This window comes from Syngnathoides biaculeatus, chromosome 16, assembly GCF_019802595.1.
Source record: "Syngnathoides biaculeatus isolate LvHL_M chromosome 16, ASM1980259v1, whole genome shotgun sequence".
NCBI classification, from domain to species: Eukaryota; Metazoa; Chordata; class Actinopteri; order Syngnathiformes; family Syngnathidae; genus Syngnathoides; species Syngnathoides biaculeatus.
The window spans coordinates 23,166,175-23,190,704 of record NC_084655.1 but is presented as its reverse complement, the minus strand read 5'-3'; the positions used below and the strand labels follow the sequence as shown (position 1 = coordinate 23,190,704).

Genomic DNA, 24,530 nt, shown 5'->3' with positions numbered 1-24,530 from the left:
GGATGGATTCGCTCTTCATACTTTTCCAAAAGACCCGGTTCGTCGTGAAAAATAGATAGCACAGGTGCGAAGGACGAGAGCTTCGTGAGTTCCAAATGACAGGTAGGTGTGTATACAGCTACTAAAAAAATACAATAGTTGCGCGTCGGCCTCCACAGGCCTTGTGGATCATCGCCAGCCTTGTCGACATGGGTTGGCTCGTTGCGGTGCCGGGCCGCGGGGGCTCATCTCCGCTGAAGAAGTCGATCGGACAGGGAGGCGGTTTGGTTGCGGCGTTCTTTTTATCACCGCCACACGGAGGTGGACCAGACGGGGAGGCGGTTTGCTCGCAGGCGGCGTTTTTATCACCGCCCTGGGGAGGTGGTTTGGCCGCATGCGGTTTGGCTGTGATCCGCATATCATCTAATTATGGCTGGAAACGATAGGGTAATATTGCTCCGGTCACTTCACTCGGTTGTGAGATGTTCTCTCCTTCGAAAAGAGCCTCCGTGTCAGAAGGGGCGTGTTCGTCTCCCATAGTAGGTGGCGCAGCGTATTTTCAATGGCGAATGTCCCAGTGTGACATCACGGACAGAAGATGCAGCCAATATGTCGACCACTTGGATGTCGTAAAATGACACTTCTGCAACTTTGCGCATGGATGACGCGCTCTCCGCTCATATTTATTTTTTCGTATGTACATTGGAGTGAATAATGTGATGTGTATTTTTCATTACAATATCTATTTTAGAATTTTTATCGGGATGACACTTGGGCTTTAAGACTGAGTCCTTGTTGAGGCTGCTTCTATATTAAAAAAAAAAAAAAAAAAAAAGACAAAGATTCAAAGGAAAAGAAAAACACTCGCTAAACAGGTCTTGAAAGGCATGCAGTCAATCCCTGCACGAGGGTTCAAAATTGTCTTCATATTTGGAGGCTTATCTTTCTGTTTGGCCTGCGGATTGGAGTTTAGTGTTTTACGGCAAGCCATGTTGACCCCATCATCAACCTAACCTGCATGTTTTGGGAATGTGGGAGCAAGCCGGGTGTACTTAAAGAAAATCCAAGCGAGGACGGCGAGAAGGTGCAAACAGCCGACGTCGGAACTATTAGCAGACGTGGCAATTTCTCATTTCTCGTCTGCCTCGTATACATGGCTCACATTTGGTAGCAATGGAACAGAAATACTGAAGGATTTGTTTGTTTTCAAGGGACCCCTGCTAATGAAAGGCTGCTCTTAAATGTTCACCAAGATGAAGACGGGGTTTTTGGAGTCGGAGGAAAAAAAGCCTCGCAATGCAAAAATATTCAGCAGAGTTATGTCATTTCAAATGGAAAAAACTTGTCGCACTCAACTGTGGGAAAAATGAGTCTTTAGCCAGAGCTGGTTGTAATTTGTTGTACGCATATAGGACAGCGTCACTGTATGCCGCGCAGTATAACATCGACATGTTGTGGCGCACACAAAGTCCCCCGCTCAAGCTTCGCTTCTGCGGGGGGGGGGGCTTTACCATCTGCGGCGAACAGCGTCTGGCGCGTTGCCGCTCCGTCACTTTCTCTTCGGTGCGACATCCCGCCGGGGCACAACAGAAGTCCGCCGTGGACCTGAAGTTGCAATCGGTCCGCTTGGCTTTTGGTTTATCATCTCATGTCACTTGGAACACTATTGTGGTGGTCTCCGACTGTCGTCACAGATATTGTGACTTTGGTTATGGAAATGGAAGCAAGGTATTCAATACTTTTCTTTTCAGCCTGCATTTCCTCACTTGTGAGCCTGTCAGCTCGTCTTGCGCATGGTTAAGCTCGCAGCCATAAACTTATATCGCACTTCTGATTTTGTCTCTCGTTTTGATGTATTTGTACCGCGATGTCCGTGACCCTGTGGTCGGGGACCGTTCTTTTGTGCAACCCAGCCAGAGTGGGCGCGTTTGCGGGTGTGATTGACTTTCTGCGTCGACTCGGCATCAAGTACGCAGGATGCTCGCAGAGCTCCTGTTGCCATGGTGACGCAAGGGAAGCGAGACGAGCCCGCTGATTGCGCCACCTGATTGTGTTGCTCGTGAGAAAGAGAGCGAGAGAGAGACTGGGCAGGCTTTTTGCTGTGATCGGTGTTTTCATCCGCAGTCCTGAGTCGCCGTGCCACCGGGGAATCGGGGCCACCGCGCTGGCGCACTGTCTCTGAAGCCGTTCTGGGATTCTCCGCTCACTTAACCCGAGCGCGGCAACATGCCGCCGCCGAGTACGAGGCGACACTTTGCGCGTGACGCCGCCGCCCGCTGATGTTGACGATGCTCGCGTGACGCCCCCGGTGCCTTTCGACAGGCTGAGGGGGACACGTCAGACCTGGCCAGGGGGCCCCTTCATGCCATGGTAAAGTCCCCCTCCGAGCACTCGCAGCGATACGTTTGAATCCTTTGAATGGAGACGGCACTCTTACTGGGTTTGATAACTGATCTTACCTGTCTTCTGCCAGCCTGTTTTGATGTTTTGGTTTTCTGTCTCCTCCAGCCGCCAGGCACTGAGCAAGAATCTGTATGTAGGCTTCTGTGCTCGTCTGTCACATTGTTTTACACAGTCACGAGTAATTTATCAGTCACCTCAAGATGTAACGAGGCAGGGAAGGGAAGAAAATAGAGAACCGAGTGTGATGCAAGTATTAAAACGTAGTTTGTCTTTCTTTCATCAGTTTTGTCCTGTTATTTGATTGTTCTGCTACTTGCCGCATCGATTTCCGGCGCGCTTGAAGCACAATGCTGAGAGCGCAGAGAGGCGCGCAGATCTTCACTATGTTGTGATGACGTGAATACGGTCGGATCTCCAAAGTGAAGACTCTAAACCGTAAGCACGTGGAAATGCCTTTTGTTTGTCCAAATGTGCCTGTCGATTGACTGTAAACGGGGCCACCGGCCCAAAGTCAGCTGAGATCAGCTCCAGTTCTCCCGAGAGCTCGTTTAGGACAAACGCCAGACGGATGGAAGTTCACGTGCGAGGTGAATTCATTCACAATAAAGTTGATTTGCTGGCGAGGCAATATTGAAAGCAAAATAGCAAATTCCAGTCATACCGTTAAAAATAAATCGCTTACGGCTGATTTTTGATTTTGACAAATCGTACTGGAAGTCTGCAAAAAACCCAGACTGATCTTGCATCCATCCCTACATGCTTTCTCAGTCTAGAAAGATAACCTCAACATACCTCCTTGACACCAATTACTGTACTTTCCTATTTAGACGAGGCTTTGGCGGGATCTTGTGGGCTGTTTCAAAAAGAACACAAAACCCACAGACGGGCAATGGCAACTATGATAATAGATAACTGAGTCTTGTGGCCAGAATCTTGTTGTGACCCTGGGTTTTCGCCCAACCTGGCTGATCATGTCAAAGGTGGGAAAAAGCCTTTTCAGAAATAGGTAAGACTTCACATTTGATGGATGGGCAGACACGTAGTTATTTGTATCCAACAAAAAAGATGAAAGCTTGGAGATGACTGACATTTTATCACAGACAGACCGTTTGGACGCAGTGCAGAGGAGCAACTGATCGTCAGCCGCGTCCTCCTGCGCGCTAACAAATTAGCGCGCCCGCGTGCTAACGTGTTAATCAAGTTTGCAATCAATAATTCAGCACCCGCGTTGTTTGGGTACTTGAAGCAACATTCAGCCAGGGGCAAGCCTGATGTCTCGTCTTGCAGCCGGAACCAGATATCCCGGCGGTGCACGCTCAGGACTTTTGTCGCACAACTTTGGATTGTTTGACCTTCATCACTATGCTAGTTTATTCTCTAAGTGCGCCGCTTTTGTTTTCCACGCACGTTCCGTCGTCTCCTTTTTGCCGTCGGTCTCTCGGTCGTCGCTCCGTCGCCTTAACGTCGCCTCCTCTTGTGTGTTCACAGGAAGAATGCAAGCAGATCATGGCACGGCAGAAGTCTAACAGCCAGTCGGACTCGCACGACGACGAAGTCTCTCCCCCGCCGCCCAACCCGGTCGTCAAGGCCCGTCGCCGCCGCGGAGGGGTGAGCGCCGAAGTCTACACCGAAGAGGATGCCGTCAGTTACGTGCGCAAGGTGAGCCTGACCCGTAGGAAGTACTTTTGTTCTGTATTTCATGAGAATACAGGGCAGCAAATTCCCTGCTCCCTCGTTATTCAACTGTCGCAGTGGTGCTGTGGCACAGGTTTTTGTCAAATTGAAAAAAAAAATCTTTGCTGAAATTGCTGCACTTTTTCGCATGAACAGTTTCTAATCCGCCATTTCTTCTGAACTTAATGACTTGTTTGTTGTAAACTCAGTAACTTTAAAAGTATATTACTTGTCATATTATTAGTTATTATACCCATCGCCTTGCTCTGATTGCACCAGAGCGTCGCGGATGTCAAAATTGCTCACATGCGTTTGTGCGTCTGACTTCACGCTAGCATGCCAGCGCCGTGGCAACCAGCACGCCCCCGTCGTCAGCTTCAGTTCCTGTAGTGTCACTCAACATCAGAGACGCATTCGCACAAGCGCGCAATCACTTGGAAGGCCGTGGCAGAATCACGTCAAATGTTCTCGTCTTCCTACGTTTCGTACGCCCTTTCTCGATCACGATTTTTTTTTTTTTTTCTTGATTGTATACTCGCAAACATGCAATCGCGCTATTTTCTGCCTTGTCTGGCAAGAAACGCAGCCAAGCGTAGTGTTCAATCAAGTCAAGCCTCGCTCATGAGCCCCTTTAACACTTAATGTAAAACTAATGAATACAATAAAAGCTCAAACTGGCTGACACTCTTCCTAACCCCCTTCAAATAAAACTATTTGGTGATGCGCATTTGACTTCGTTTGCCTGGAAAAGTAATCACTGGTAATTTTTAGTAATTGGTTCCAGACATTTGGTGCCATTGTAAATTGTATTAAGCGTGGAACTGATACTGCTTTTTTTTCCTGACAGAGTACAAATATTTCCATTTGAATTGTCGCGAATACTGAGTACCGATAGGCCATTGCCATCATGGCTTGCGATTCTGATGAAAATGCATTTTATTCCAAGCATGTCACGCATGAAGTTTCCCTTTCACGCAATATTACACTATTCTCTTCATTACACAACTTTGGAATTAAACAACTATGTATCTATTTTTCTTGCTTTGGGGTAATATTAGCCAGCGGTGACATTATGCAACCAGTAAATCCACAAAAAAAAAAATGGAAAAAAATGTTTTGCTGTTTCATTTTTTTTTTTTGAAAAGTAGTTGTTCAAGGCGTCATTCTTTTTGTATTTCGACGGAATAATGTTGAGACACCCGGTATCTCTTTTACACCGTGGAAAAAAAAAATAATGTAGACTATTCCTTTTCCTCTTGTGTATAAATCATGCGTCACTCAGTCTCAAATCATTGGATCGGGCAAGATCACAATCATCTCCTCAAATGTTTCATCTGACCACTTCCTCCACTTTGGTTTTGTGTGCATGTTGCACGCATTGCCGTGTGGTCGCCTTTTTGTGGCGACATCTGTTGCTTGAACTTCTTGTGCAGCACATCCCTATCACTCCAACCACCATCATCTTGTTGGAACAAAAACACTTATTACGTCTCGTCTTTCTCATCCCCGCAGCGAGGGGCCTTGAATTCTCATCTGGAATGTTGGGGTTTTGTTTTTTTTCCCCCCTCTTTTGGAAGGAGATTTGTCTGCCTTTGATGCGGCGACGTGAACGCGCGCAGTGCATGGAAATGCATTTTTTATGAATGCTTTCAGGCCCCGCTGGGACTTTCGAGGGCCGCACGTCATTTCGAGGACGGTCCCCGGACGGATGGACTTTCCCGAAAATACACGCACGCGCCTGCCGGATATTGCTCTCTACGTTTGGCCCGCGCTCTGCTCTATAATTACCTCACGACGTCCACTTTTGAAGTCACGCCTTATTCGTATTTGCATTGGTTTCTTTCATGTGTCCACCTGCAGAGTACATCATACGACATTTGAGTATCACCGCTTTGCCCTCCACAGGTGATCCCAAAGGACTACAAGACCATGACCGCCTTGGCCAAGGCAATCTCCAAGAACGTTCTGTTCGCTCACCTGGATGACAACGAGAGAAGGTACGGTACATCCTTGTGATACGTTATAGCATACTTCTTCAACTTACGTCGTCCAGCATCTGTCATCAAGGGGCCTACACCGATTATTGTTTTTTTCTTTATAGTTACTCAATCGAGGATGATGTGCCATGTGGCTTACAGTCTTGTACTAGAATTGTACTCATTGTAAGTCCCGTTGGCCAACATTCTCGTCAAAGAACTGTTTGCTTCCACGCGAGAAGGGACAACTTAATTGAAACTTCATTAAAGACTGTTAATTAGCTTTACTGCTGCTTTTAGGCTACTCCACGAGTTTGTTCTTAACCAGAGCGAGAGCAGATGTGTTAGGCAAGCGCGTAGCAAAGAGAAAATTATAAAATAAGCCATAGAAATTGTCTATAAAGGAGAGGTGATTTTTCCGTGTATAGGCGGGATTCCGTCTTTTTAAATTGCATCGATTTAAAAAAAACAATATTTTAACTGTAACCCGTGCCACAATCCACACTCGTTCATTTTCCGATCTGACTTTTGCAACCGAGGGGGAAAATTTGCTACCCGTCTGTTGATTGGTCGAATGTGTTCAAGAGGTGGTGGTGGTGTTGGAGATGACAGTTCAGAAGCAATAACTTGTAAAAATGTCTGTATAGTTTACTCATAACGAAACATGATGTTAATAATTGTTGCGAAACAAGAAATGAAAAGGTTTCTGAATGTATACGATATACACGTTATGAAAGCACGCTTGCGCGCCATGATGCAAATCTGAATTCTATTTAGTTTCACTTCTAGTATTTTACTTAGTTGAATTTGTATTTGAATTTTCAATTTTTTAGGGGTAAAGGTACGCACCTAAATAATAAACTATCATATTGTGTACATTTTGAAAACAGAATAGCATTTATTTATAGATGTACTAGATGTATTTCATTCGTAATAAAATTTATAAAAGTTGCAGGTTGAAATTGGTCATCATCCTTTGATCATGTTTGCAGCCCCCAGACCCCCGGCTAGTTTTCAGTCTTTTTTCATTCAGTCAAATCACATGCCTGATAAAGTATACACATGTTGTGATACAATAATACTTATTCGTAATTTATGATAGAATCATCAATGAAATCGCAACGCTTCCATTCATTGTCGTCAGCAATGATTCTGGGCCAAAAATGCGACCCTCAGTGTATTGTGCCGCAGAATGATAGAAAGACATCGAAGGTGCGCTCACCCAACTAATTAAATTCATATCTCAAGGCACTACCGTATTATGTGTCCTTTAACTTTTCAATTGAGGGTGCCTGAAATCCTTCCGGCCATTGTGAGTCGTCTTCGGGTCGAGCACGTTGCGCTCGTGGCCACTGTGCGCCAGTGTCGGCTGCCCAAGACGATCCGGCCTGCCGCTGTCGCACAACACGTGCGGGGGTTGCGGGGGTCTCGGATTAGACATGGACAGATGTGGTTGAGGAGGCGGGGGAGATGAGGCTTCGTACATCTGTGTTAAACTGTGTTGTGTTGTTGGTCGTGATGGCAACCTGTGTGGCGTTTGTATACAGACGGGTCTGGTGCCATTCAGTTTTCCTTCACACCTCCCCCCCCCACTTCATCCCTCCATCTTTCCCAGCTCTCCATTCTGCTTCTGGCTCATGCAAAGGAAGCGGGTGCTGGGAAAAAGACTCTAAAGGTGTCTGGCGGGCGGGCAAGACTTCCAGCCGGAATAGTGTTTCATTGACGGGGATAATCCATTTCGCCCCTCGGAGAGGAAAACACCGCTTCCATCCTGTTGGGTTAAAGCCTCTGCTGGCAAAACCCAAAACGCAATCTTTCCAGTCTTTCATCAGCGAGCAATTTACGGCTCTCCTTTGGCACAGCCACGCAGGCCTCTGATTGCACGTCAGTTTGGAACGTAAGATGTGATAGATCAGGACAGTCTTGAAAAAAAAAAGTTGCACTTGGGTGGCTGATGTAGCTGATTAGAGTCATGCGGCAGTGGAAACCATCACAAACTCTCGTGGCCAAATATGCACGGCGAGATATGTCATGGCATCTCACGAGTCCGTGAAATGATCCAGATTTTATCCGACTCGCTGTCATGTCGGCTAACGTCAACCGCCGCACAAGAGTTTAACTGTTGGCGGACTTGTTGGCCAAAAAGCAGCGAGTGGTCCTGCAAGGACCCGGTAAAGATGTGCGCTTGGCGTCGCTCTCTTCTGTTCTTCCTCACTTGCTCACGGTTGGTTCATGTGGCACAGGTGTGAACAAAACTGTCTTCTTGCAGAAAAATAAAATGCCGCAGCTTATGGGCTTTTTCAGATCAATTTTTTGGCCTATGACTTCATTTAAGCGTGAGCGAGTTTATCTCGTTTAAATAATCAATGAACTGAATTTAAGAATGAGCTTCAGATCCTCCACCCATCCAGTCATGTGTGTGTGTGGGGGGCGATGAAGGTGGAACAAATTGGTTGACAAACATATTTTCAGAGGGTTATCTCTTGTGTGCACAAACGTCTTTGTGACATCCAAGCGGAACGTTGACCAGTTCTGCATTTTCTCACATAGTGCAAACATATTTCGAGTACCTCTCCTTGTCTTTCATGTATCTTTCTTTTGAACACACCAAAAGACTTATGCGCATGTGTATGATTTATTTTTTTTTTTACTTTTATTTCACTTTATAAAACCACTTTATTTATTTAAATTCTCTTTTTTTTAATAATTCTACGATTTATTCTTTTTAACTTATTACACATTTCACTTCTTTAAATTTAATATTTCTATATTACAACAGTTCATCTATTCCTGTTTACTGGGTTTTTTTTTTTCTGTGGAACCTATTCCAAGTTTTTTCTGACTTTTTTTTTTGGGTGCTATTTCTGAAATGCCCTCGGTTGCCACCAGATGTCGCTATCGAACCACCGTCCACATAGCCATTTGGTGTCAAGGAAGTACAGTATTTTGAATTGAATCATGTCAACTGTGAGACAAGCTTTGTGTCTCGAGGAGGAGCAGAGTTAAGCATGGGTCGTTAGTGGAAATAATAGAATGTCTTCCTTTTGCTTGCTATTCGCAGCAGGGCCTATCCCCCTCAAAAACTGTGGGATTGCTCCATGGTGTCAGGAGAAAACACCAAAACAAGTTGTATGTCATATTTTGTCACAAAATGCTGACGTTAGCTTTTAAGCAGGAAGTTTTTGCATGCTGATTTCTTCTGGGCTTGCCAAGGATGACGTGCGAACTTCTGCGGCAACTGAAGATGTTACCAGAGCTGTCGAGCCCTGACGCACGTCAACAGATGGAGACTGACTGTACGTTCCACTCCGTCTTCCTCTCACTCCTCCTCACTTTCTGCCGACTCTCTTGCCGCAAACGGCCGGCTGGTCGGCTTATCGGCCGTCGTCTATAGGGGGGGGGGTTTGAGAACAAGCTCGAGACGACCGCTTCTACGTGACGAAAACATCACAATGAAGTCAAGAATTTGTCTTTTGTACCGCACCTGACAAGTGGCCCACTTAATTTATTACACCATCATAAAGAAGGTGTGCAAGAAGTGGAACAATAGCTGCCTGATAAGGATGCGAGAGGTGTAGTTAACCTACTACCAAAGCTGTCAAAGCTGCATGGCTTTGCTGATCCTGCTCGTCACACCCCCTTTCACTGACTTTTCTCTTGTTGCGTTGTACTGGTGAGACCTCGGCTGAATATTTTGCGGCTTAAAAGCACATAACTCGGGTCACGGGTTTCCAACACGTCAATGAATCTCAGCTTTTGCAGTTGTATGAATCCGCACAAAAAAAAAAAAAAAAAACGTTTCAGCGGGATTGTGGTCATTTTTTGTTCTCGGAAATTAAGTGAATTTATGAAAAACTGTTGAGAGTTACGAGTTTTGACGTGCCAAGTCTTTATATCTTTTGACCTTGGTTGGTCACAGTGTCCCTCCCAGCTGACGGCCGGGTGGACCCCTTTTCCATGGGCGTGCTATTAGCCACAGTAATGACCTCGTTATCACATGACCACACAAGCGCGCCAGATAAGCCGGGAACAGGTGCTAAGCTCGCGCCGCTAATATCCCCCTCTTTAACTTATCATACTGACTCAAACTATTATCTTGTGGTTACATGATTGTTCCGTCTGTGTTAGTTTCAGCTTATCCGCGTCCTCTTTTGGTAATAATCATTCCAATTTGAAGGCTTTGATAAGACAAAAGTGAGGTTCTGCGATCCTATCCAGGCTGTCGACCCGCCCCCTTTTTTTTTTTTTTAACTTAAAGGCGACAGACAATAGTTGCACTGAGCACTTTTGCGGATTCATCAGTGCACCATGTGGGCCGGAGCCTCTCACAAGGACGTCCTAGCAAGGGAGCTTCGGAGACTGGGAGATAATTCAGAAAGTTAGTTGAGTGCAAGTGCATCTGCACGTTTGCACGAGATAATGTTATTTATTATCTTGAATGAAAAGGATGCTTGGAGTAAACCGATATCTGCAAGAAAAAAAACCCAATTTGTTTAAACTATTACGCAGAAGTACTAATGGTTGCCATACAAATGACTAAGCGATACGTTTTGTTGCAACCAAAAATGTTAAATCACTCTCCTGCAAAATGACAAAAATTTTGTTAGCCCATGCTAATTTTCAACAACTCCATTAGCGTCAAGATTTAATCACTGTTTAAACAGCATTTAGCATTTTTTTTTTTTACATTTTTTGCATTTTTCAAATGAAGTCGATTTTCTTTTAAATGTGCACATTCAAAATGGCAGAAAGTCAAAGATACCCTTGGCCCAAATTCAACATAGCAACAATTTCTACCATCCAAACTCTTGTTGCAAAGCAGGCCGTAACTGTTGCGCTTGATAAACATTTCAGGCTGACTTTAAACAGCGATCCCTTCCACCTCACAATAGCCAAGTCTGTTTCTTCTCTTTCAGCCTCTTCCTGAGACAAATCCAATGAAAAATAACTTTCTTTCACTTGGCAAGCGTCATAATACACCAGAAACGTCGGTTGATATTCTTCCCAAAGCGACATTTGTGCAAATCCAGGCCTTGGCCCTAATAGATGCCTCCCACCGTCCGCAGAGTCAAATTTGCAATTTGTGGTATTACTACACCGCATTTCTCTATTTGGTCCTGAAATTGTGCTCCATTTATAACAACAGAAATATTCTCGAGACAACACCGCAAATCGTTTCTTTCCAGGACTAAGTAACTAACGGTACGGAAACTATTTAGTTTTCCTTCCCCACTTTCAGTGTAATAAGCAAGATTGTGCGGTTGAAACTGTTTTCGGCTCAGCGCGGCAGCAGCAGAGAAAGCAATTGTAAAGGGGGGGCGGCCCTCCCCTCAACCCGTCCACTTAAATCCTCTAATTAACAAGCAGAGTAATGAGTTGATGAAGTGACCGATTAGTTGAACTCTCACCCCTAAAGCCTGACCTCTGCACCTTCTCCACTAACCCTTGCTGACGGACAGGGAACATCTTCACTATACTTGCTTCGTGTGTGTGTGTGAGGGTGTGTGCGTGCTGGAAGGGGCTACAACAATAAATAAATCATCAAGCGATAGAAAACTTGGATAAACAAACAGTAGCCAAAGTGGGGGGGGGGAATCCCGAGCTCGATGGGCCTTATCTCGTGTGACGGCGGAAGTTTGTTTAGGGGGACGGCGTGAAAGACGAAACAACACTGAGGTGGAGTGGCGTCGCGGTCGTATCAAATGAACGCTTTGCCCATTATCGCATCACGGATGAGATCAGGCTCTGTATCCAATTACCAAACTTTGAAACTTCAAGCCTCTCGTGTCTCGGCCAGATGCAGCAATATGGTCACGGAAATGCGTGTGCAAGTACAGGGAGTCCTCGGTCTACGACTGAGATCCGTTCCGACAGTAGCGACTTAACTCGAATTTCGACTCAAGTCGGATTCCACCATGAAAGTCAGAATTGACATTGAAATAGTTTGTATAAAAAACAAATACATTGAAATAAACGAGATGATGTACAGTACTTAGCACGACTGCCGAGAGGTGGATGGAAAAGAGGAAGGGGAGGCTGTGCTTAGCTGTTGCCAAGGAACCTGGTTGGTCCTCAATCCTCTCCATCTCGACAAGTATCAAAGAACCTTGTTTTGCGATCATCGTATCCGCCGTAGGAACGGAAGCCTTCACATGCGCGAAAGTACGGGCTTTGTCACCACGGTCGAGCGACTGAAGCCTTGGTTTTTAGGAGCTTTGAGCTTTGTTTCCATGGTAATTGATTTTCTTTTGGCTGCAGAAGCATTGCTAAAAGACACAGCATTCTTTTTTTGTGGGCATGACGTCTAAAAAGGAGGGCAAAAAATGCAGATACCGCAGGTGCACAAACACGGACAAGCATTAGCCAGACAAAATGGCGGACGGGCGACGGGCGTTGTCAAGTCGAAATGTCTTCGGTTTAGACCGCCTTAACCTGAGGACTCCCTTTATCTGTTAAAACAGTTCCCTATCTTCATGGTAAAAATAAAAGGAGACTTTCGGATTTAGAATTTAAAAAACCAAATCATCTGTTGTCTGCAGGAAAATTCATTGTCCGGCTCTCGAGCACATTTGGGCCAATGAAAAGCCGGAAAAAGCAACAGCAAGTAACTTTTCCAACCATTCAGAAACCTCCCTTCCAAGATGCACATTCTTTAAAACCAGATCATGTCGCAGATTTCAAATGACGCCACCCAAAAACGTGGTTTTCACAGCAAAAACGTACATTTCACTGGCGTCAGGCGGACTCCTTGTATCTCCAAAACGGTCTTTTTTTTTTTTTTTTTTTTTTTTTTTTGGAATGCAAATTTTTTTGTGGCGCCATTAACATTAATTTTGCATTTTCAAAGAGCGCAACACTTGAGATTGGTCAAAAATGTGTAAATATAACATACCCACATGGGGACCAATTAGCAGTATCGATTGGTGTAATTTCAACTGCCGAGGATTCAGCCCCACGTGAGCGTTTTGCACGTGGAAATGGCCACTAAGCCTTGCAGCTATTCTCGGAAAAAATGTGAGTAATTCGCGACGCCTTGCGGCCTCCAAAAATATTTGCATTTGTTTATGTTAACAGTTTAAACTGTAACTACACAGAAACCCATGACCCGAAAACCTTAACACCATATCTGATGACCTAAAAATAGGTAGCTTCCATCTTTCGTTTTTTAATAAGCACTTAGCAGCGCAAAAACACACGCGGCGAAGACTTTCCTACTTCTGCAAACAACCCAGACTAAACTGAACTCCCTGGCCTACAAAAATCTTTCAACAGTTGCGATCAATCACTTCAACATATTGTACTTCCTTGACGCCGCTGCCAACTTTCCTATCACTCGGCAGTCTGCGGACATCTGGTTGTATCTTGTGGTACGTTTGAAAAACCTAACAAAAAAAGAAAAGTGCAGCAATTACGCAAGTAGATGACATTTTTCGTACTTTTGACTCATCGATACGTCCGGCATATGTGGTTCAAGGACTCGGAGCAAATTTATAGGACAAATTTGTCTTTGAAACACTTCTGGAAATGCTTTACTTTGAACCAAATCACTGCTTTTGTCCAAAAGGTAGGGAAACAAACATTACAGCTGAAACAAATACATGTTGAAGATCTTCCTCATGCTCTACAAGTTATGTTGTCCTGGGCTAACAAAATCCAAATTTTGAACTCCTGATCTCATTTCAGCAGTCTTAATTCTTAACCCCTACCCTGTCTTCGAAATTGTAATTTAAAACCCTCTCGTAGTTTGAAACCACAACTCAAGCTCGAAACCCTAAAAGTGGCTTCAAATCCTAATTTAAAACGACGAGCCAACTTTGAAACGCTAACCCTGGCTTGTCGTTACCACGTAACAACCCCTAGGGGGTGTTTTTGCCACGCACGCACGCACGCAAAACACACATGTAGCATAATTTAGACATTTCAGTCATTGTGTCATACATTCATATTTAAAAAAAAGAAAATCATCATCCATCGAAAATGTTTGTGTTCTCTTGACGTTTACACCCGCGGAATGCAGCGGAACTCAATGTTCTCGTCAGTTTTGTGTGTGTGTGTGTGTGTCTTTATGGTTATTTCCCATCATTTAATAGGCGCTTGTTTGTCTGCGTGTACAGGTGGAGGAAGTTTGACTGCAGCTATGATTTGTACTTTATGGCAGGCCAGGCAATAACATCATCCGCGAGCAGGTTTTCTGCTGTGTCTTGTTTGCCTTTCCTGTCAAAGGGATTCCCTCGCTGACTCTTTGTGTGTTCGGTGGTCTTCTTTTAGTCTCGCTCGCCATCCGTTTTTTTTTTTCTCCCTCTCTTCTTCGCGTCCAGGGCCACGCTCGCATCCAGGCCCTCCCCCCACGCTGTTGTTGAGTCCTTTTCTCTGGGGTACCCCCCCCCCCCCCGCCCCCCGCATGGCTTTGTGCTGCTGCCACAATGCCAGGGGCCGGCCGATGAGGTCACTCTCCACAGGAGAGCGGCAGGCCTGAGTGAACGGCGACCGTCCCCACCTCCCCCAGCGCACCAGTGCATCTCAGCCACCGAGACGAACCCCATAAGGCGCAAATACTAATTTGTTCAAATCAGCTGTGCTTTTGCAGGAAAACACATGCGTACAAGTGCACACTTGTATCACGCACGGATGGAAACTTTTGTCCTCCCGCATACCCGTCGCGGTGTTTCAACCTGTCCCCCGTCGCCTCTTCCGCCCCGCAGACTTCTTCCCCACCTCATTCACTCCCGTGTGCTTCTTTATACGTCGTGAGTCATGGAGCAATAGTAGCGTCTGAGGTCCCGTTAAGAGGTCGGGTTTCCCTCCAGAATGGACCCCATGAGTCTTTCTCTGCTGGACAGTTCCAGCAAGGAATGAGTCAACACTGCCGTCTCAGCTGCTTATACCATTAATGTGTTTGCGTGAAAACCTTCCAGAAGGTAGAGATCCTTTAACGTGCCGTAGGTCCTCAAATAGCGGCTGCTGCTGTGGTGTTTTGTTTTTAAACTGAGGTCAGGTGGTCCAGATCCTATTCCTTAGGGCCCGACAAAGTCCATTCATCCATCCATTTTCTACCGCTTCTCCGGGTCGGGTCGCGGGGGAAGTCGCTTCAGCAGGGATACCTCGTCTTCCCCGTCCACAGCCACTTCTTCCAGTTCTTCCGGAGGGATCCCGAGGCGTTCCCATGCTGGCCGAGAGACACAGTCTCTCCAGCGTGTCCTGGGTCGTCCCCGGGGTCTCTTTCCGGCGGGACGTGCCCTGAACACCTCACCAGGGAGGCATTTGGGAGGCATCTGGATCGGATACCCCAGCAAAGCCATCTGGCGCGTCTCAATGCGGAGCAGCAGCGGCTCGACACTGAGCCCCTCCCGGACGACCGAGCTTCTCACCCGATCTCTAAGGGAGAGCCCGGACACCCTGCGGAGGAAACTCATTTCGGGCGCCTGTATCCGAGATCTTGTTCTCAACCCACCTTGAGAGTGTGGCAATTGTATGTACAGTATGTTTCTATCCTTTCTAACATTCCATTTAACATTTGAGACAGTACACCCAGAAAATAGTTCTTGGACAGTCCAGCAGCAGTTTTCACCATGTGTGGAAATGACCCAAATGGCAAGAAATGCAGACATGACATGAATCCTCCTTGTGTTTAGGTCCATGTCATGCTGAAGCTCCAAAATTGCGTTGTTGAATAGATATGCCACGATAACTTATGTTTCTGGCATTTCAGGAATGTTTTTCCTGCGCTACGCTGGCACCTCTTTGCGTGCTCCTTTGCACTTTGCTGTCAGACGTGCTTTTCAAATCATTCCGCACAATTTTCCTCAGGTTTGATCAATCACATTGAATGGACTAAATTAATCCATTTGTGAGGATCGGTGGCTCAGACAATGGACAGATGGATGGATGTAATTCCTCTTCCCAAAAGACGCACAATGAACTGTTAAATACATTCCTGTTTAGATCCAGTTCAGAGATTAACTTCCGCGTTTGTCTGTCTTTACTCGGGTAAACCTTTGTCAATCATCCCTATAGTGGTGGAAATTCCTTGCCAGTATATTACCATCCTAAATATGACATCAATCAGCATTGTCAATGAGTACTTGATCTTCACAACACCGTCTGTAGGAAGTCGAGACGGGTTTTTGGCCGTCAGTGTGTACAAACCTTTACTGTTGTACACATTTGTCCTGTCGAAAAACAACAGAGCAAAGGGGGGAAGGGGGGGGGGGGGGACCCATTTTGTTTCACTCGAGTCTTTTATAGGACTTGGATCAAATGTCTGCAATGCGGGGAAACAGTGAATCATCCATCTCACCTCACAAAATAGTCCTGGCTGTCTACTCAAGAATGAAAGTAAAGCAGGAACAAGTGTGTCCTAAAAATGCCGTTCGGCTCATACACGACCTCCCCATTCGTCTCCTGCGTTGGTCAGCGTCGATTCTTAGTTTTATCGTGTGAGGTCCATGTGCAAGTGTGCATGACTGTGACTTGTGTGTGTTTGCCCCCGTGGTGAGGACATGATGTTCCTGCAACCCTTCAGCAGCTTTATAGCGCGCGGCCAGGCTCGAGGAAGGGTTAGGACTCGCACGCTGACCGCCACACATGAGCACATTAGCCAGGGACAGAGTTGCTCAGGGTCCCTACAGAAAGGCGGGATTTGGCCCATGGCCTCCTATTGTATACACCCCGTCTGCTTTGTCTATGCTACCGTGATAGGTTCCAGTGCGCAGGCACAGACAACAGTCCAGTTATAGCGTCTCAGTTCTCCCATGACCTCCGCGCTGAATGGCATCCAGCATTATGCTTGCAATTCATTTAGATGAGAGGTGTTCGGATCTTTTCTAAGCTTGACAATGGATCATGGAATTAGTTGGCATTATTTTTGCCTTTCCTTAACTACTAATGTAGTTTGGGGGGAAAAAGGTCAAAGAGGTACAAGATTTTTTTTACAATTATATTGGCCATTTCTAACTACTGCAAAGAAGAATTTGTTCTTATACCAAATTTGAACGACATATACTGTCATCCCCCTTTGCTATTTATATTGACGGTAGCTTCTTTCGGCAACGGCAGATGCAAGTACACATGGTTCAGCCGCCGTCGCAGGAGTTGCCGGAACAGGTTGAGTACAGCGTCAAACCGCCTTGGGGACTCCGGGTCCAGATTTCCTGTCAGTGTTTACTCCCTTTGCCTTCTTCTCTCCCGAGATTCCTTCAGGCAGTAGAGCTATTTGCCCATAGGTACGAGTTTGGTTCTTGAGGCACCAGGGTGTATCTGCCACTTGCCGCTTGTCTAGAGGCCAAACCTCCTCAAGAGTCCTTGTCAGTTCTGCCTGAGTCTGCGAGGTAGTCAGTTGCCCAAGTGACAGTGCGGTGGAGCCACTGAAGCACGGGTCTTGTGGTGGAGAGGTTTTCTACTGGCAAAGGAAGACTTACGACCTTGGCTCCCCTTTTCGCATAAATGCTAGCCAGCGGTGTTAGTTGGGAGCAAGAAGTGACAAGCACAACTCTCCAACAGGCTTAGTTGGCACCTTTGCCACCCAATCCTTGTATTTTTCAGAAATAATTGTCCAGCAAATGAGAAATAAGTGGCGACCAGTCAGGGGTGTAATCCGCCTTTCGCCCGAAGTTAGCTGAGATAGGCTCAAGCAGTCCCGGGACCCTTGTGAAGATAAGCGGCTTGAGAAATGGATGGATGGATAGAAATCTGTTGATCAGGAAAAAGTACACTGGCAGGTTTTGGCCCAGGCGTTTTAGCTTCAGCGTCTTGCTTCCCAAGAGTTTTTCTCTTCGTTCAAAATGGCTTACTTTAACCAGGATCCCTCACTGCGCCTTGATCAAAACTGGAGTCTCTTTTGTGCTCATCAGTGGCTTAAATCCTCTTTGGGATGGACCAAATTGCCACCTTTCCGACTTGTCCGTTAGCCAGTAGATGTAAGAGTGGGACACTACGGCTAACCTATGGTAGGCAGGTCGATACCTCAGTTTTTGGGCCATGGTTTGTTACATTTCAGAGAACACTCTTTTTTCACTCTTAGTTACTCTTACTTACCTCGTTATTGTGCTTCTCTGCAGAGATTTCATTTTGTAACGTACCGAGAATCATTGCACATGGCATGTGAAGAGACAGTAGTATAAAATATGGATAACAATCTAATACGTGGCAAAAAATGTCAACCAAGAACACGATTTGTGGATTACGCTCGGGTTTACTGGTCACGCCTGCACCCAACTCTGCGGGCATGACTAATCGAGCCGCTCTTAATCCAACTGTTACACTCGTAAAGTTGCTGAAATGCATACGAAAGGGCACAATTTCATGTGGGATGAGCGATTTCACTAAGTCACCGAGCCACACGTTTCCAACCACTGACAAGGGCTGTAAATCATAAACTGTGATTTGCTCCGATGGCGTGGGTTATTTTCTTGTGATTATCCTTCGGAGGTGCCTTCTGAATACAAACATGTTTTGGTGGGTTACATCTTTTTTTAAGAGATACTCTTGGGTGGGTGTGTGTGGTGAAAAATTGAGAAGCATTTGTGTTTTCATCAACGTTTTTGCTGACTCAGCAATAACTCTGAGCCAGACCAAATGTCATGTTTGGGATGGTCTTGCCTGCAAGACATTTATAGAAGAGATTCCTCAATGTTGTGTTCTTGTTTTTGTTGTATATATATATTCATTTGTCTCCCTATCTGCCAAAGCGCAAATGTGCGCCTCTCTTATTCTGAATTTGCAACAGCAGAAAACTTTTCAGAAAGTTTTCTTTTTGTTCAGGAACACAAACATGCACTGCAGGAGTACACACGACATCGGAAAGCTTTTCTTGGCACAATGGGCTGTACATAATAAGTATATTATATTTACAATTGCAATTTCATTCGTCACTTTCTTTTCAATGGGGCAGCCGCGGTTCCCTGCGTATCCAGAACGGGGCTGGCTTTGTTTTATATATATCGGGCCGAGTATCATTAAGAGGTTTCCAGTCGGCGAACTGCTAACACGCGCGCATACCACGGTCGTAGCTTATTGTACACACGATGCTTGCCACTTGCTCAACACTGTCCAGGTCCGCAGGCCGCGCGTTGGGCCGAAGCTGTCTGTTTACAACATGGGAGGCCTTACGTCAGTCAAATGTCAGCTATTGAATGTCAGCTATTTCTCTCCGCTCTCTGCCCCCGCTGCACTTATTACATCACTGTCAAGATTGTGTGCTTGATGGGGCACGTTTACAGATTCTTGCGTATACCTACCGCACACACGCAGCGTGTCGGCTCGCTCACCAGCACGCCAGTGAGAGTGCTTCCTATTTCTCCATGAAGTCATCGACCTCTTTCTCCTCGGGTGCCATTTCTGTTATGGTTTTTTTTTTTTTTTTTTTTTTTTTGCTCTGTCTCAGTATATGTCTGCCTTTCACCGTACCTGTTGTGCAATAATGGAAAGGTTCAATAGTTACTGTCAAGGTGACTCATTATTGCCGGCTGGCGAGCGTCTAGGATGGATTGTCAGTCACAGTGTCTCTGTGTTTGTCTTGTCGGCGACAAAGCGGAACTACGATATCGAGCTGAAATAACGTAATGAATGCGTAAGCCTGGCGCGAATAGCGAGATGAGAGTAATTGATGCACACTCTAAAAATGTTTACCATTGCCTATTGCAAATGTTTAATAGTGGCGTAAAGATGATCTTTATTTTGAAAAAGCTCAGCTGTAAATCATGTTGAATATTCGGATGGTTCTTCGGGCGAAATGGCGCGGAGTCTGACGAGCGAGCTCCTGGCTAGGCGGGGAGCGAGCTCACGGCTCCGCCGCTCTGTATGGAAGTATTCCTCCGTCGTCCCGATCAACCGATGCTGCTATGTCTTCATCAGATGAGGATAAATCCGAGAAATCAGCGCCGGGCATAACGGTGTCCCGCGTAATCGAGCGTTTGGAACGGCACGTGACACGTCACGTACGCCCACGTAGGTCATGTGACTCGCGAGAATGGCAGCGCCCCTGAAAATTTATAATTGTCGATAAAAATCTTCTCAAAACACTATTAAATGAGAGCGGATTTAACGTCACATTGTCAAGATAGAGTACATATTTCATGACCTATTGGATACATTGTCAATGCAAACCACTGGATTTCCCCTTGAGACCTTCATTTGCTACTTTCCTATTAGATTCGGCTTTAGCAGCATCTAGTGGTATTTTGGGGTATTTCAGAAAAGGCGCAAAAAAAAAAAAAAAAACTAGATGTAGTATTCAATGGTGAACCACGACAACGCGGGGGGTTGTTACTCTTCGAAGGAGTCAGCGTGACGCAGCGCCGTTCTCCAACGCTGCAAATGACAGCAATGACTTATGAGCGTGCATTTTCTCGGCTGCTTCGTTTTTAGCTTTGTACTCAAGCGAGGAAGTGTCTCCCTTTCTCTTTCCTGTCTCCTTCAAGCAAATATCCACTTTTGACACTTCAGAGAGGTGGAGGCTCGAGTCTTGTCAGCACCTGATTCTGCCTGACCCCTTTTACTCTTTCTTTCTTTTTTCCCCGGAGGAAGGGGCTTCTATTTGTCTACCCCGGGGGACAAAGAACACCAATGAAAATGGGGTGTAAGTAAGAAAGTGTCAATATAGACGAGTCAACAGCATGAAAAGTTATAGCTGATGCGAGCAGTTAAGAAAACACAACTGCGGCCTAATCAGTATGCAGAACAAATGTGGGAATGGAAAAGGAAAGGAAGGTAAAGGCAACAGGGTTGGGCATGTTTGTCATGCTTTTAGGCTGACATCATGGCTGTCTCAGCAGTTGGTGTATGTTGGATCGTAAGGTAGCCTGGAAAAAAAAAATGCTATGCTCTCAAAAGAAACAGCTTTTCAACTGATCTGCCCTTTGAAACCCGAAAGCGCCGTGGATCAGTCCAAATGAGATCAGTCAAGCTCTTAAGTCCGACCAACTCCGAAAGTTTGAAAATGACAAGTTGACAGCGGAGTTGACCGTGTATCGTTTTGCGTTTGACCTTCATTTGGTGGCCCTTCATTTGAAACTCAGTCGGGCTGTGGCTTTGAACTGCAATAGGAAAATGATGTTTCAATAACTTTGATAACTTCCAAAGTTTTACACTTTTGGAAGGATCGAGGAAGTTTAGAGGATGGTACAAAAACTTTTATACATCAGTGATGAAGATGCCTACGGTATATTTACTCCTATGTGGACTCCCAAAGTACTTGTTTGTTCGCTACTATGTGACACATCCTCATTTCTCCTCACATCCTCCTCCTATCCAGTCCCTCCCGGCACAGCCCATCAGTTTAATCCTCTGCCATGTTTTCCTACAGCTCCCCTCACTGAGAGCAGGGAACTTTTCTAAATTTCCCTTCTGTCTTGTGTCGAAACCAACTCTTCCAAGCCTCTCCAGCAACAGGACAATGTGAAGAAAGTGCCGCCGCCAGGTACTGGACATGGTACAGAGATGATGGAATTGCCATTGGGCAGCTCGCTGGGTTCAAGGATCTCGTACCACTTAAGCAGTCGGATTCTTTAGCCCAGGGCCGCCGCATTCATTTAATTAGCCAAACCATAGGCATATATTGTACAATTTTAGAAGTGTTGTTTACAAATTACAGCTCATAGTGTACGGGCAAATTGCCTGCGTCAATTTGGAGCTAAGGCCATACTAAAGTCCATGACTTGAGACTTCCCACTCTGGTCAGGTTGTTGCTGTTTCCTCTAAAACCTGAATGGATTTTTATTAAAAATTCATTCGGACAGAACAAAGTTTTAAAGGGGAGTGATATAAAAAAAAAAAATGAGATGGAAAGACTGTGAAAATATATTTCCTGTAAGTAATTAAGGAAGAGAAGACAAAAGGCAGGATATTAGCTGAAGGAAGGACAGGATTGGACAGGACAAAGTCTGGAAGCAGAGTATGCAGGACGAGGTACTGGACCCGGCTGTACAGCTGAAGTGTGGTGGGAGTGGCTGTGTACTGCAAATCCAAAACACTTATATATCTATATATATATATATATTTTTTTTTTTTTTTTTTACCATCCTCGAGCCATCAATTGTAAAACCCGTGGACCATCTCACTCTTTTTCTGTTTGTTTGTTTTTTTTTCTGCTTGGGAACGAGTGTGAAAGGACTCGCAAATGAGCCAGCACTGAAATAGATGCTTAAAAATACATTTCATTTTGTCCACAGTGATGGTGGGAAGCGGAATAACCTGGTTGCTCCGTGTGAGTAATTTTGGCCCTTTGTTTCTTCAGTCCTCAGACGTGAAGCTCCACTTGGCCTTAGTCAAGCCCATAAATCATTTTTCTATCGCACTGTCGCACAATATCTGTGTTGCACAACAGTCTTGTAGTCCATCTTGTTGGCCACTATCATCAGTGATGTTTCCTTTGCTTGCGCGTTTATTCTTGCAAATAGTTTTCTTTGTAAAAGTGACACTGCTGGCAGAATGGAGCGCCAATAACGCGTTCCCAATATGTGAGGGGGGGGGGGGGGAGTATTCGTCATGAATTTGACGTTTACCGGCAGCATGTGTGATATTGATAAATTGGCCCGCAGAGAAATGCTCTCTCCTGACATGATGAAGTCAGTCACACTCCAGTAGACCAACCGAGCTGGACAGTTGACCCAATCACCCGACACTGAGCTACAGCCCGATTGAAGCAGTCGACCGTGGTGAGACACTGTACGCATTATGCTGACTAATCAAAGTTTCTGCTCTTGGCAGCCAAACAAAAAGTACTACTGTGGTATGTCATCCATAATGCACACAGTTCATCCCGTCAGCCCTCCAGTCTTTTCCGAACTATTCCATATTTTCGGACTCCCCCATTTTCTGCCACCGCTGTGGTCCACCCGAGAAACTATTTTGCTCCGTCCAGCGACGCACCGACATAATACGCGTAATGCATTGAAAGCATTGAAAGCCTCAGCCCCTGAGGCGGCGAATGATTATATAAAACTGAATCCGGTGCAGGTTACATTTGGTGTCCTCGGGGCCATTACGTGAACCATGGAAATGTGTTGGCTTTCAAAACAAAGACTATTGTCTCATTTGCCAGAATCAGCACTCTAAACTATCATCTGCGGTTGTGAAAATTAAACCTTCAAACCCTCACAACATGAACATTGTTCCCCGCGAGCCAGCAAGCGCAGCGCTCCCGACCGAGGCGCAACTTGGAAAGCTGGAAAGTTCCCCCAGTGCGATGCAGTTGTTGATTGTTTAGGTGATTACATAAAGTGTTCCACCCAGACGGAGGGAGCATTCTTCGGGGGTTCTCCTTTAAGGGCTCGTGTTACTCAACCTTGTGGCCCGTTAAGACTATAGCAACAGCATTTTTAGTCCGGGGCCTAATTGGACTGCAATGTTTTGATGGAGACATGCTGGTGTCTAAATAAACAGGTGATGTTAGAGCGATGGAGAAGAATGAGGGCACGACAACAAATGTGCTGCCTTTTTTATGGCTCTTAATACCCGAGATTGCCCAGGACAACCCAAAAAGTGACTGGGGATCCCTGCAGTTGCAACACCAGCTTTTTTCTTTCCAATATTTCATTCAGCAGGATACTGTATGAATAAAAGTGCTGGGATTGTTTTCAATATCTTGGGTTGTGCCCAAGTCTGCGATTGGCCGGTGCTCAATCCAGGGTGTAATTTTTGGGCTCCCGTTTTCTCTCCAAATTGGTTGTCGTGAACAAAGTTCACACCACATGACGATTGGTCTCAAGTTGGTTTGCGTACCACATTTGCAGGAGGTCTTGGACGGGTGTTTGCTCGCTGTCCCTAAATGAAACACGCCAAGAGTGCCAAGCAAACTTCACTCTGTTTCATATAGACTGTGTTCATATTTGGTTTGGTGAATGGAACTCTGGTGGGTTTGCTCAGCTATTTCGGTCTACAAAATTTCAAAATATACTCTATGCATGCTGTTTGTGCCAAGTAAAAACACTCCTCATGTCCACATTTTTGTCAGTTTCATATTTTTTTAACAAATCAATGCTGTTGGTCAGTCCCTGCATGTTTTATTTTTTTTTTTTTTCAAAATTATTAACAAGTGTACAATGTTGAAAATAGCTTGATAGCTCTTTATTCTAGTTTCCTGCCTGAGAAGTATCATAACACCATCTCTTATTCACGCCGTAGGGTTCCTGCGGTATTATTTCTGCTCTAGATTGAAACTCGCAAGGATCAAGAAAATCTGTCGAGTGAACATAAATCACGTACATTTGAGGATGCCTGTTATATTAAAACGGAATAGGTTTCATCCTTCAGTGCAGAAGAAAGACAGTCAGCCATGATGGTTAATTTGCATGCGGATTAATTTCTGCCTATTAGACAGCCGAGTCGGCTCTTTTTTTTTTTTTTTTTGGTGTGTATTGCATCACACGAGGCTCTTAGACCCTTAAAAGTGATTTTTGGAAGGTGTGCATATCATGTAAAATGCACTGTTAGTCCCCTGCCCCGATGAACCTTATTTTGAGGTGTTGTGTTGCTGTTGGCACGCAACAGTGTACGGTCAAA

At 45.4% G+C, this 24,530-nt stretch overlaps 1 protein-coding gene across 4 annotated transcripts in view; it reads left to right on the top strand.

Moving 5' to 3' along the window:
- Window positions 1-24,530, top strand: part of prkar1b (protein kinase, cAMP-dependent, regulatory, type I, beta) — a 53,732-nt gene that overhangs the window by 5,371 nt on the left and 23,831 nt on the right. The window contains exons 1-3 of one of the 4 annotated variants that reach the window (XM_061845123.1): window positions 846-1,063; window positions 3,871-4,041; window positions 5,962-6,053. In XM_061845123.1, coding sequence (XP_061701107.1) covers window positions 998-1,063; window positions 3,871-4,041; window positions 5,962-6,053 — 329 coding nt within the window. In that variant the 5' untranslated portion in view covers window positions 846-997. The other 3 variants (XM_061845126.1, XM_061845125.1, XM_061845122.1) reach the window with 3 other exon arrangements.